This window comes from Tursiops truncatus, chromosome 2, assembly GCF_011762595.2.
Source record: "Tursiops truncatus isolate mTurTru1 chromosome 2, mTurTru1.mat.Y, whole genome shotgun sequence".
Classification (NCBI taxonomy): domain Eukaryota; kingdom Metazoa; phylum Chordata; class Mammalia; order Artiodactyla; family Delphinidae; genus Tursiops; species Tursiops truncatus.
The window spans coordinates 151,066,198-151,079,376 of NC_047035.1; the positions used below are offsets into that span (position 1 = coordinate 151,066,198).

At 43.5% G+C, this 13,179-nt stretch overlaps 1 protein-coding gene across 3 annotated transcripts in view; it reads left to right on the forward strand.

Annotated features, from left to right (window-relative positions):
* TASOR2 (transcription activation suppressor family member 2) overlaps positions 1-13,179 on the forward strand; it is a 66,928-nt gene extending 53,749 nt beyond the window's left edge. For all 3 annotated transcript variants that reach the window (XM_019933205.3, XM_033852316.1, XM_073801506.1), the window contains 6 exons: positions 162-3,974; positions 7,177-7,302; positions 8,068-8,221; positions 9,154-9,259; positions 11,349-11,530; positions 11,955-13,179. In XM_019933205.3, the coding sequence (XP_019788764.2) occupies positions 162-3,974; positions 7,177-7,302; positions 8,068-8,221; positions 9,154-9,259; positions 11,349-11,530; positions 11,955-12,073 (4,500 nt within the window). In that variant the 3' untranslated portion in view covers positions 12,074-13,179. The remainder of the gene's footprint in view (positions 1-161; positions 3,975-7,176; positions 7,303-8,067; positions 8,222-9,153; positions 9,260-11,348; positions 11,531-11,954) is intronic.

The window sequence follows — 13,179 nt, forward strand, 5'->3', positions numbered from 1 at the left end:
GAGGGATTTGCTTGATCTCTACCCTATGAAGATTCAAAAGAACAGAGCAAACTGAAATTGATCTTTGTTCTGTTCTTCACATATGTAAATGCTTGAAAAAAAGATCTATTTGGCTCTTGATTTTTTTAATTAATTTATTTCTTTTGCTTTTATCGTTTCAGATAATTGGGGGGAAAGCCAAACAAGAGTCATCAGATAAACTAGAGACCTCTAATCTGGTGCTTTCTAGCATTGGAAGCACCCAAACTAATGGATCTTCTATTCCTGCTGAAGATAAAACTTTTGAGCCACTTGATGGCACACAGGTGACTTCTTATAATGATACCGTCACACAGTCCACATTCGCCAGGGCTTACGATGGGATCAGCAATCCGTCAATGATTTTTCAAAAGTCTGTGTACAGCACCCTTGAAAGCAAAGTTGATGTTTTTCATGCAAAAATGCAAACAAAAACAGGTGCTTTGCAGGGCCTTATCCAGCACAGCAGCTCTATAAACAAAGAATGTCAGTCATCGTTGGAAGGGGAGGATGATACGGAGTATGTAGTGATTAATCTGGAACCAGTTACATTCACTTTTGAAAAAAATGCCTATGCACCAATACAGACAGAAGTTGTAAACAGAGCTGATAAACCTACAACCTTTAATGTGGAGTTGATTAAACAAGTATCACCTGCTACAAGCCTTAGACATCCTGTGTCCACATTTGAAAAGGCACAGACACAGGGTCTTAGGGACGTTCCCTCTCTGGCAGTGTCAGGACAACAAGGCGCTAAGTACCTTTGTGCCTCCTCAGTGAGTAGAGAGATACTTGCTAAAGAAATGTGTTCATTACAGAAAGGACAGGCTGTTGTAGGCTCACCATCGCCGTCTGATAATTCCCTTGTAACAGAGGCATTATCACTAGTTAAAAGTTCTAGTTATTTGTTACCCAGAGAAGAAATGAAGCTCTCTCAAGAATGTTTTCTGTCAGCTCAGAGTCTCTTTAGCATCTCTTCGGAAGAGACTGTAGAGTCGTCCCAGCTTGAAGAAGTAGTCTCATCGTCGGCCTCTGACCCCTTGGAAGAAAAGGATTCACTTGACTGCATCCCATCAATGAGGAATGCTTCGGATGGCTCTTCAGAACTAAAGAATGACAAGAGTGGTCTAAACAGTGAAAATATGAGTTTTGAAACATTTAATTCTGCATTTACCAAACAAACCAGCCTATCTGTGACTAGAGAGGAAGTCAGCCTCGAGTTATCAGAGGAGGATTCTGACCTTGACCTCACTCTCACCATATCACCGCCCACAAGTCCCTGGGAAGAAGCATCCGCTGGTGAAATGGAGCAGCAGCAGGAGGCCACGTTACCCTGCTTAGAGCTTCAGGAGACAGTGGAAGAAATAATTGAGCCTGAAGAGGTGCCTGATGTGAACTCTGCTGATCACACGTCAATGAAACCACGAGAAAGTGAGAGAAAAGGTGATAACTTACAGACAGTGGCTTTCATACTTTCGAAAGAAACCTGTGCCCTTGAGGTTGCAGAGGAAGTTCATGCTGGTTCAGACTTCTCCTTCAGTTCTTTAATTGAAGAAGTGTCACCAGCTTCTAGCCCTGACTGCCAGGTACCAGGTGAAGAAGCACAACCAGCTTGGGCTGTATCTCCAAGTAGTTTTAAACTCTGTGATGCACACTGTAAGAAAACTGACAGATCCTCCCAGGTTGAAACAGTAGATTTAGCCATAACAGAAAAAGAAAATTCTTTTGTTGGTCCCACCCATCCAGTGGGACAAGATAACTTAACTCAGATACAGCAAATGCAGCTTTCTGCTGAAATGCCTCTAATACTAAAAAATCACCCAGGAAGAAAAGATAGATTTTTAACCCTTCCTGGTGAAGTCACTGAGGAAATTGTCCCAAGTGAGTGTGGTGAGGGTTACTCTTTCTCAGAAAAGGTGCCACACCATGATGCAGAGTTAAACCAGCCTGCCTCAGCTGCCACATGCAGAGATTCTCTAGAAAACCTGGTAACGTCAAGAAATCCACTGCAACCAATGAGTGTAGAGAACAGAAATCCCCACCTAAGTCATCTTGTGGATACCAGTGAGCCTCCGTTTAGCCCTCAGAAGATCCTTGAAAATAAGTCTTTTGCTGACACGTTTGTTTCTACAACCACACCAAGTGGTGTGAATGTGTCATTAAAACAGCAGACCAGCTCTAAGAGCCTTAAGGAAAATGACTCGAGCAGTGATGTGAAAACAAACGAACTCTGTTACATCCTGGTTAAGTCCTTGTGCCTTGACCCAGTTGCTGGAGCTGAGGCTGTGCAGGCCCGCGGGTACCTGGAGCTCCCCAAGCCCACCCTCTTCTCGGGAGGGGCCACCCTAACCCACAGGGCAGGACCCAGCGATGCAGAGATGGAGTTTGAAACACAGGAGATGATCGTCAGAATGGCCAGTCTGCTGAAGAATAATGAAACTGGAGCTGAGTTATGTGAAACAGCTATAGATCTAGGAGGTGTCGGCTCTCAGCTGCACACCACCTCTTCAGAAGACAGACACAAACCGGCCCACATGCTGCAAGATGAGTCACCGTGTTCAGCAAGAGCTCTGCTGAATGGTGGGCTTTTCCCTGTCTGTTTACATGCTGATTCTTACCAGAATACAGCAGCAACCGGTGAAACTATCGATACAGAGCCTTCTTCCTTTGTTCCCAAATCTTGTGCCCCTCTTGTTTGTGGGGTCTTTGAAGAGCAGGTGGAAGATAAGAGTGCTGATGAGGGGCTGAGGGCTGAGTGGGGCTCTGTGACCCGAGGTGGAGGCCTGGATGTCAGTGTGAACTCTGACATCCATTATGAACCACTTTCTGGAGACTCGGATCAAGACTCTTTTGGTGAGTGTGGAAACCCCAAATTAGATACGGAAGAGTCCTGTACTTTGCGATATAGTCACACCGAGAAAAAACAACGTACTTCCAAAGATGGTTTTGACTCTTTCCTGAACCTAAACAACAGTGATAATGACGACTGGGGCTACTCGAGCCAGGTTCCAGGGCTGGAGACGGGCATTTCTCCCAGAAGCTGGCCCATGGGATTAAAGAAGGAAGATAAGTGTGTGCCCTCTTACGTCCAAATCCAAGATCTCCGTGGGATCCCCAGGACCTACGCTAACTTCACTGTCACTAAAGACCTGAGAGACACTACGAGAACCCTGCATAGCCTGTGCAGGCACCCCGGCATCACGGCCAAGGGCGGCTTGCTCAGCTCCTGGACAGACACTTGGCAGGTGGCAGACGACCTCACCCAGAACACTTTAGATCTGGAGTATCTGCGTTTTGCACATAAACTAAAACAAATTGTGAAGACGGGAGTTGCTCCATGTTCCGCCCCTTCCACCGCCGTCTTTCCTAAGGAGCCCCCTCTCCAGGGCGCCATGGGGGCTTTCCCTGCGACAAAAGTGCCCGAGGCCCCAGGGCTGCCTCCTTCCTCCCGTAGCAGGAGTCCCCTCATGGTGACAGTCGTGCACTCAGACCCCAGACACCAGGGTCAGCAGGCGAGAAGGCAGACACCCAGCTGTGTGGGCCGTTCCTCCTCCTCCTGGAAGGAGAGGTGTGGCCACGATAGAAATCATCTCCCAAACTCTGAACGAAATTCGACTGTTTCATACCACCTCAACAAACTGAAATATAACAGTACATTGAAAGAGTCCCGGAATGACATTTCCCTCATTCTCAGCGAATACGCCGAATTCAACAAGGTGATGAACAGCCACCCGGTCATCTTCCAGGAGAAAGAGCCACATGCTGCTTCTGGAGAAGCCAAACCCCGAGAGCTGTGCCCCTCCATCCCTCGGTCAGCCTCCTACGATGACATGGTTGCAGACCTGTGCACCAGTCTGCACGTCAAACTGGAGAGGGTTGTGAAGGAGGCTTGTACCAGGACCTTCCTCTTCCACCTCGTGGAGACAGAGGACAAGTCATTCTTTGTAAGAACAAAGGTAAAGTGCCAGATTTTTCTTAACAGTTTATATTATTTTGATTGCTGTCTACGTTTTTTGTAAGTAATACAGGATTCTCAGCTTCAGAAAGAAGCCATTGATATGAAGTGGTGTTTCAGCTTCTCAGCTCAGTCTTTCCCTGCAGACTAAAGGTTTGGCCACAGGGATCTGCCGTTGTACTATATTTGAAGATTTGTATGATTACCCAGGATTAGTGCAGTGAGTTCTTTTCATAAAACAGTACCAGTGGAGGCATATTCAATTGTACACACACACACAGGCCAAAGGTAAGATTCAGCTTTAAAAAAAAACTTACCTGTGTACCTCCATTAGTGTGGAGAGTGAGGGGGATCCAGGGTCCTTCTCAGGTGTGCGTGTTGGAGCCCCGCGTGCGCAGGTGAGGGGAACGTTGCCTCTCCTGATCCTCACGGTCTAACGGGACGTGAGAAACATGGTAAAGATAACTGTGCAGCTGTGGCAGGTGTGGCGGGGCAGGTGCGAAGATGTCATTCTGAGGGTGGCAGACCTGGTCAGGGGCCCAGGGACGTTATCCTTCAGGAGAGGACGCCGGCCTCTCACCAAGTGTGGACGGGTAGACCAGTAAGAGTTCGGGTCCCGATGCCCGATGAGATTTGTTTCAGGTCCACGCGTGTCTGCCCTCGTGCTAAGTCTTGGGTTAAGTCGGGGTGGCTGCCCCGGGATGACGTGTCCCAGGAGACCCCTGCCAGCGCCAAGCTGCTGAGGAGCACAGAGTGCCTGCAGATGTTTGCAACGTCTGGGCTGAGTGACGAGCGTGACGGTTGCCATGAGGGGTGCGCGGCGTGTAGATGCCAGGGCCGCTGCGGAGGAGCGAAAGGCCCCAGACCGCACCTTGCGCCTCCTGGCAGGTCCTGCCCCGCATCGGTCAGTGTGGACGTCGCAGTCATCAGGCACCTGCGGGCCGAGGCTCAGCGCTGCCCCGGGGGGAAGCACGGGGCCTGAGGAGGCTTCCGGAAGGGTGGGGGGCGGTCGGGGGTACGGCGATCACCGTCAGGGGTAAAAGGGCCACGTGGACGTCCCGCGGGGGCACTTGGGCTCTCCTGAGGTACCTGCAGGGCACCGAGAAATGTTTCTGAAAGATGAAGAGCAGCACGTTTGCACTTGACAGAGTGGTCCCTCCACCACAGCACGGAGAGTGGATTAGAAAAGCGAGGCAACCGGCCTCAACGCGAGGCTTCCCCGTGTCGCCCGAGTCAGCAGTACGTTCTCCTGTGAGGCGGCTGATGGCTCCTGTTTTGTATCATTTAATATGATTTTTAGTTTTTTCCAAATTTGTGGAATCAAGGATCCTTTTGTTGTCCAACATTCTTCACAAATGGCTGCCATGTCTGGTCTGCCCTCCGCCCGCCCCCCTCCCCATTGTCTTTGTTGCAATTTCTGACAATTTTGGTAAGATTTTAGTTGAAAAAATAAAGCATTAAGTGGCCTTCAGTCTTTGGAAGGTGATTAGCCTCCAAAAGTAACCTGGAAATTATTTATTTATTTCAACCTTGAATTAAAGTTGATTTTCTCTGGCTGAGTAGATACACCACACCCTGACCTGCGCTGAAATAAGTCAGGGATCGACTGAGTTAGCACCATGGCCATGTCCTTGTTTTACCACATTGAGCAAAATACTTGATTTCTTTTTGCTTCCATCTCAAAAGCAACAATGCACTATCTTAGTTCTCATGTCTTTTACAAAGCACAGGTGACGCTGGTTTTCATACGGGAGCAGTCACAGTGATGTTTATGGAAGTAACACTTCTAGATAACACGCTTGTTTCAGTAGTGACTGTATCATTTCATGGTACTTCTAGATAACATGCTTGTTTCGGTAGTGACTGTATCATTTCATGTTACTTCTAGATAACATGCTTGTTTTGGTAGTGACTGTATCATTTCATGGTAATATTTTATCACGTGGCCACTATTTACAACAGAAAATAACAAATTGTTTGCACCTTTAAAACAACTTCTAGTGAGAAAGTGGACATAGTATAAAGTACATTTGAGAATAAAGTGTGATCAAGAGCAAAGTGTTTTTAAAAAGCTCAGAAAGCTATGGTGGAGAATCCGTCTGTCCTGGAGCATTCACCAGTGATGGGGTATCAGGTCCTGTTTACTCATAAGGTGATTCAGGGTGTGACAGGATGGCCCAGAATTCCACAGGAGCTGATGAAAATGTTGAACCTATCAGAAAATGTATTAATTCAAATCGTTCATTAGTAAAATAGGTGAGGATTTATAAGGATTTATATTTAGATATTTTAAGGAGCTCTTTGTTAAAAGATATCTTGTCTGTAGGAATGTCTTTGAAAATACATCACCATACTTTTCTCATTTTATTTTTAAATTTTTATTGGAGTATAGTTGATTCACTATGTGGTGTTAGCATTGCCATATATTTTGAGTGAAAACTTGAAGTCAAAATTTGAGTTGTCTTGAGACCTGGCGGGGAGACTGACCAAAGTAACACCTTATTTTAGAAAGGAAATAACAAGTGATGGTCCGTGTTTTTGGTAAACCTCCAGAATCCTTCAGACAGAAACAATGTCAAAATCACAAAGGAGGACAAGGTTAAGGAACTTCTTTAACTACACGAACTTATCCTCCCAATGAGGCTTATTGCAGAACTGCTCTGTGGAACACAGCCGCGCCCCATAACCAGGCACAGTGTAACACCCGGCTCCCGCCACTCTTCAAAGCCTGGGTCCAAGCCACTGCCAGCTTCCAGAATCCGTCCTTGTTATCGATACTCAAAGTAATGCATAGGCATCATAAGTATTGTCAAAAGTCGTAGAAACATTTTGACTGGAGATGGCATTTTTAAAGTAAATATCTGCCTTCCCAAGGTAACTCCTTTGAATAGGGTGAGGTTCATGTATGTATATTAGTCTGAGGTTTCAGAAGAATCCACTTTTGATACTTTATGAACATGAAAGATTCATTATAAAGTGCTTTGCCTTTGAAATAAACTTCTAAATCCAGTTGTCAGTGATACCCAGGAGTCATTTTATATGTGAAAGCTGACATCTAGTAATAAGATAAACTGCCATTTATGTTGCCTTATTAGAACGTCATTTAGTAAACAGGATGTGGTCTTTGATATTTTTAGTAAACTGTAAAAGTAGTTCTGTGCAAGTATCCTTTTTTAAATCATGTCTATTTGTAAATCTTTCAGCATATTCTAAGGAAAGGAGGCTACACAGAAATTGAACCTCAGCATTTCTGTCAAGCATTTTACAGGGAGAAGGATATGCTCATAGTCATCATCAGAAATGAAGATATATCATCACATTTGCATCAGGTAGGTTTGGAAGTAACTTTCTTACGGAGAAATGTATTCTGGGCATTTTATGTTATTCTATAATTATCAGGCTCATCACTGCCTTTTTATTTAGGGAAGAAGTTAAAGCACAATACCATTTGTACTACTGATACTAACATTGTAATTTACCAAGGTATTTATAAGGCAAATTATGTCTCAGAGTTAAGAACATTTTCATAGTAACTAAGGGAGAACTTCGATGAAGAGAGACTGGTAAAATTTTCTCACCTGAAATATAAATCTACATTTGTTGATGTCTAACAGTAATAAATCTTGCTTTAAAAGGACTTTTGAAAATTTTCTTAACTCTTTGTTACCATATTTACCTATCAGTTAAATAAAAGTAATTGCTTGTCCCAAAAAGCCCTGACATCGAGGCTCAGCCTGGGCTTACGGTCCTGCGTCAGGAGGCAGGAACTGAACCCACAGCATGGACGCCACGTGAAGTGGGAGACTAGGGTGGTGGTGAGCTTGCCACCTGCCTGATTACAGGTCCCAAACCTCAGGTGTTCTCCCCTCATTCCGTCTTCCACCTTTGGAGTTGAGAGACCACTTTGTAACCAATCTTAATGAGTTTGCAGCATTGCTGATGGAGTTAAAATTCCTTATTAACTGACAGAATTACCAGTCAGTCATCAAGGTTAAAGATATTTCCAGCTGTTCCTGAGTTTGGACACCCTTGGATAGAAATGACAAAAGTGACCCAATGAGCCTGTCTTCACCGGGGTACTTTTTATGTTTCAGATTCCTTCTCTGCTGAAGCTGAAGCACCTTCCCAGTGTCATCTTTGCCGGAATCGACAGCCCTGAAGACGTCCTCAGTTACACCTACCAAGAGCTGTTCCAGACAGGAGGCTTTGTGGTGTCAGATGACAGAATACTAGAAACTTTAACATTAGGTTTGTCTCTCATTTTCCTTTCATATCTAGTCAAATCAATTTCTCCTTGCCCAGTGATTCAAATATTATTTCATCAAAAAGAAATCAGCATTAACTCAATATGTCACCGTCTGTTGAGGGCTTAATTTCTGTCATATGCTGTGCTAAATAAGCACTTTGCTCTTGACCTCTTTTGTATTAAAACCTCTCAGTAATGTGGCTAAACTACTCATACACATTTGAGAGTTTGTTATATTCAATTCTTCCCTTTGCCAAATCAATCAGCTACATATTGGTTTAGAATCAGCCCTCTTTCCTCCATTTCTGTTGCCATCACCCCTACCGTTTTGTCGGTATCATGGAAATCTAAAAAAGGCTACTGGAAGTCTTCTCAGTCATCTGCTTAAACACTCATATATAAATAGTTTCTCTCGGGGCAATGAATTTGACGTCAAAGAATGTTAGAGCACAGGGCAGACACTTTATGTACAATCAAAACCTGCCCAGCTCTGATAGCACATTAGAAGTAAACATGGATACCACTTCTCCATTGAAGAGGAGGAGGACGTACCTTAACAAGCATGAATGTTGCATAGAAAGTGGAGTTGAAAACATTTGTAGATTCTGTATTTAGAAGCCTAGACCTATCTTATCTCTGTTGCAACAGGACCCCACTTTCGTTCCATCCATAGATTTATATACACTCAGAGCTTTTAACTGCTAATGACTGCAGTGCTCTTCTCTCCTGCTAGTGTGAGAAGGTGGGGCTGGGTTGAGGGACCACGGGTTAAAGTGTGGCACAGCATCCTTCCTGCCCAGCTACAGGAGTGGCAGTGATGGTCAACACTCAAACATGGGGCCTTATTCTCACAAATCATCATCCCTGGGCTTTGACTAGACAAGCCAAAAATCCTAAAATACATCTTGTCTTGTCAAACTTGTTCATTCTGTAGTACAACTGAAGGAAATTATCAGAATCCTGGAGAAACTAAATGAAAATGGAAGATGGAAGTGGTTGCTTCACTACAGGGAAACTAAAAAGCTAAAAGAAGATGTGAGGTGAGACCTTTATGGAATTTGAGGCCTGGGTGTGGGGGAGGGTGGAGACACCTGGGTTCACCCAGAAAGGCTCCCTGAGCTCTGGACCAGTGTCATCCACGTGTTGCCACAAGGTCACTTTGTAAGAACATAAATCGTCTATGTCACTGAAGGCAGTGTTTAGGTCTGTGGACTGTTTTTCGGGTTTTGTTTTTATAGTAAGGCTTTCAGTGCAGGAAGCTGTGTTGTGACCATAATCCAGGGTCTGAGTTGCCTTCTCCAGACCAACAGTGACCAAGTCAGACACACACAGGAATCCTAAAATGTAAAAAAAATAAATTCACCTATGGGTTTTTGTACATTTATTGATAAATTAGGTTGCTCCAGTTATAAGGACAGAAAAATTGAGACCAGCATGTAGCCTTAATTTAACTCTTAAATAATAGACTAGAAACAGGCAGACTCCCTTAAATGAAGAGACTTGGGGCCTGCGGGAGGCCCTTCCGTATCAAAGATGGGCCTGCAGGTTGTAATGAGAGGGGAAAAGGAGTGTGGGAATGCAGAGGTGGACTGGGGGAATCTATAGATGGGACAGGTCATCTGTCACAGGACTGTCATTAGGACAGTCCTGTGACAGATGACCTGTCCCATCTCTAATAAGTTCACACATAGGAAGTAGACAGTACAAACCCACTTTAATGATGTGGAAGTTGAGGCACAGAGGATGCCAGACCTGACCCAGGCAGACAAGGAGGAAGTCAGGAAGCTGGGCTTTGACCCGGAATGTTCGTCTCCAGCCTGACAGTTACCTTCTGTTTGACCGCACTGCTTTCTCCGGAGGAAGACAACTGAAATCGTGGATGTGCACGGGATCTCGAAAGATGGCCGAGAATAGCAGTTGGGGAAAGGCTTGCACTTAGGAGAGGAACTTGTACAGGAGGAAAAGAGGGAGCGGAACCGAGAGCTGAGACTGTCAGGGAGGAAGGGCTCCAAGGGGCCCTCACAGGGCTTAGTTAACACAGCACTTCAGAGGGAAGGTTCAACTTCAGGAGTAAGTACAGAAGCAGATGAAAGCTGAGGTGGCAGAGCACACCTGTTAAGATCGGTCAGTGTAAATTAATTCAGCATGCATAGGACTTTGCGTAAACAGAGACACTTATGTCACTGGAATCTCTTCACATCAGGCCAGTCTCGAATAGTGAGAACTTTTCAGAAAACTTATCATATCCTTTTGCCCTTGGAGGCGGGGAGAATTTGTCCAAAACTAAAACAAAACAGAACAAAAACCATGCGTGGTTATGAGTAGCTACAAAACCATCCTCTAATTCATCTCTAGGCAGATACAGGACTAAATAGATACATAATTTTTTAAATATGCAAAATAATGCCACACATAGCATAAAATAGTAACTAGAAGCATATAAAAAATTTCTATTCACAGTGATAAACTATGTACAGTATGATGCCAGGCATATAAATTTACACACATGAAGGATAAAACCTGGAAGGAAATTCATCGTGATGCAGTTCATGGTGTGACTAGAGCTATGGGAATACGCAGGCTTTGGGTTTTCTCCAGCAAGCAGGAGCGAGGGTGTGAGTACTGGAGGGGCTGCAGGATGGAACACTTTCCTCTAAAAGGAAGAATAAAAGGTAGAAACAAGATTTAAAGTGAGGTGAGAAAATTCTAGCTGTTAGATGATCTTAGTGAAGTTGGTGACTATCTAACCAAAAAGAAGTAGAGTGGTTTTGGAGAGCCAAAGCACGGGAAGCACTGCTGTATGAGTCAGGATGCAGGAAGGGGCCCGCTGGGAATGAGTGGGAGGCTTGCCAGCCACATGGCTGGAAGCAGTGTTCGATGGCCATGTGCTGTCCTTCCTGACGGGACGAGGAGTAAGTACACTCGGAATGTTTTGAGGGAATTCGACAGGACGGTGCCATCTGGGAAGCCAAGTGTGTCGTACAGAAGAACAAAGAAGGGAAAAGGAGTTTGACTAAGTATAGTGAAGGCCAGAAAAAGTCTAGGAATAAAGCAACTGAAAATTAAGATACAGAAAATCTTTCACAAACTTAGACTTATCTAAATTTAACATTTTTGTGTATTTTTCAGAGTGGATTCAATTGCATATAAAAAGAACTTAATATTGAAATCGTATCAGAGTGCAAGTATCTTTGAGCTGCTTCATTATCACCAGTGTGACTCCCGATTATCAACAAAAGCTGAGCACCTGAAATGTCTGCTAAACCTGCAAATTCAGCGTGTCCACGCGAGGTTTGCCGTCTTCCTTACAGGTAAATTCATAGCCTTAAGTTCTAATTTTCATCAACCAGTTAACGCCCAGTAGGTCCACTCTTTAGAAACGTCCTTCCATCCAAGTAGAGTCATTGGCGGCCAGGAATAAACGCACACGAGGCTGGGGCACCAGGTATTGTGGGTTTTGTCCTGTTAATAGAAAAAAAAACCTGTACTAGATCTGTTAAGTGTAACCATCTAAGCTTTTAAAAAAGTGCCCATCAGTGGTTTCAGCTCCCTTCCTCCCACCACTGCCCATGGAGGCAACTGCTCCCAGAGCTCCAACCTCATTCCTCACTTGAAACAGGCTCGCTTTTTCCTTCACGTGTATGAGTCTTTTTTTTTCAATAAAAGGGATTTTGCTACTTTTAAAAAGTATTAATGAATTTTTTTCACCAAAAAAGGTTATTTTTCTTTTTACAGAAAAGCCTGTTGTCTCCAGAGATGTCTTTGAAAACAGTGGCATCCTTGTTACAGATGTAAATGACTTTATTGAAAATATACAGAAAGTAGCAGCTCCGTTCAGGAGTAGCTACTGGTAAGAACACTTGTGACTCTCTCCCACGTGAGCTGCAACTGACAGCAGATGCTGACATCTGTGTCTGCGGGAAACCAGTTGCTCAAAAACTTTTGTACGTTATACGTCATGCTGTAAATTTAAAGTTTTGTTTATTTAGGGGTGCTGCTAGTTTGGCATAAATGGGACTTTCTCAAGTATCACTAATGAAATAACTAACCTCCATTCTATGAGTGTTTTCACCTGCAGTCCATCTGCTGCCAGGACGGAAGACAATGTAGCCTACATGCATAGACATTTTCCCCAGTAGGTAGCATCCTATTTATGGAATAGTTCTTGGTTATTTTATTTTAAAGACGGAATTATCAATTTTGTATTCAGGTGATTTAACTGCACCTTACCTAGACATCGGTGATGCCAACAACAAATGAGTATTTTCCCTTTTCTTTGAAAACCTTTGATTTATATGAGAAGACTGTTCTGTGTATCTCAGTGTTCTACAACTTGGGGGAACATTTTTCTTCATGTTTTACACATTGCCAGAATGTCTGACTTTGTTGTCTGGCTTTGTTCACAGCAGCACTGTAGTTTTCCATTAGTTTTGGGTTACAGTGTTCAATATTATTGTTTTAAATTATTCTCATTTTAAGCAGAATAGCTTCAAAGCTATTCATTGAAATTAATGATAAAAATAAGAATTTCACAAGTGTACTCAATTGTAGCAAAAATAAGTCTATTTTAACCAGTAGCTTTGTTTTTGCACGTTAAGGTCAGAAATGCACATGTAATGCATGTTGTAGTCTGTTTTAAAGGTTTTACCACCTGTGTAAAAACTAACATCTTCAATGGCTCTATCTGCTGTTATTCATGCTACACTACATAACATTTTTTTCCTAAATGGTACAAATTTATAAACTGTCATTTTCACTTACTCAGTTTTTGTAAACAGCGTACTACAAAAATCAATCCTCGGAGGAAGAAATAATCATTTATTTATATTAGAAATAATTTCTACAACAATCTTTAAAACTCAAAACCAAGCAAAAACATTGGTAAGATACATAGTATCTATTTGGAACAAAGGTTTTTGTACCTAATTTGTTTCATTTTAATAAAGACAACTAAAAATCA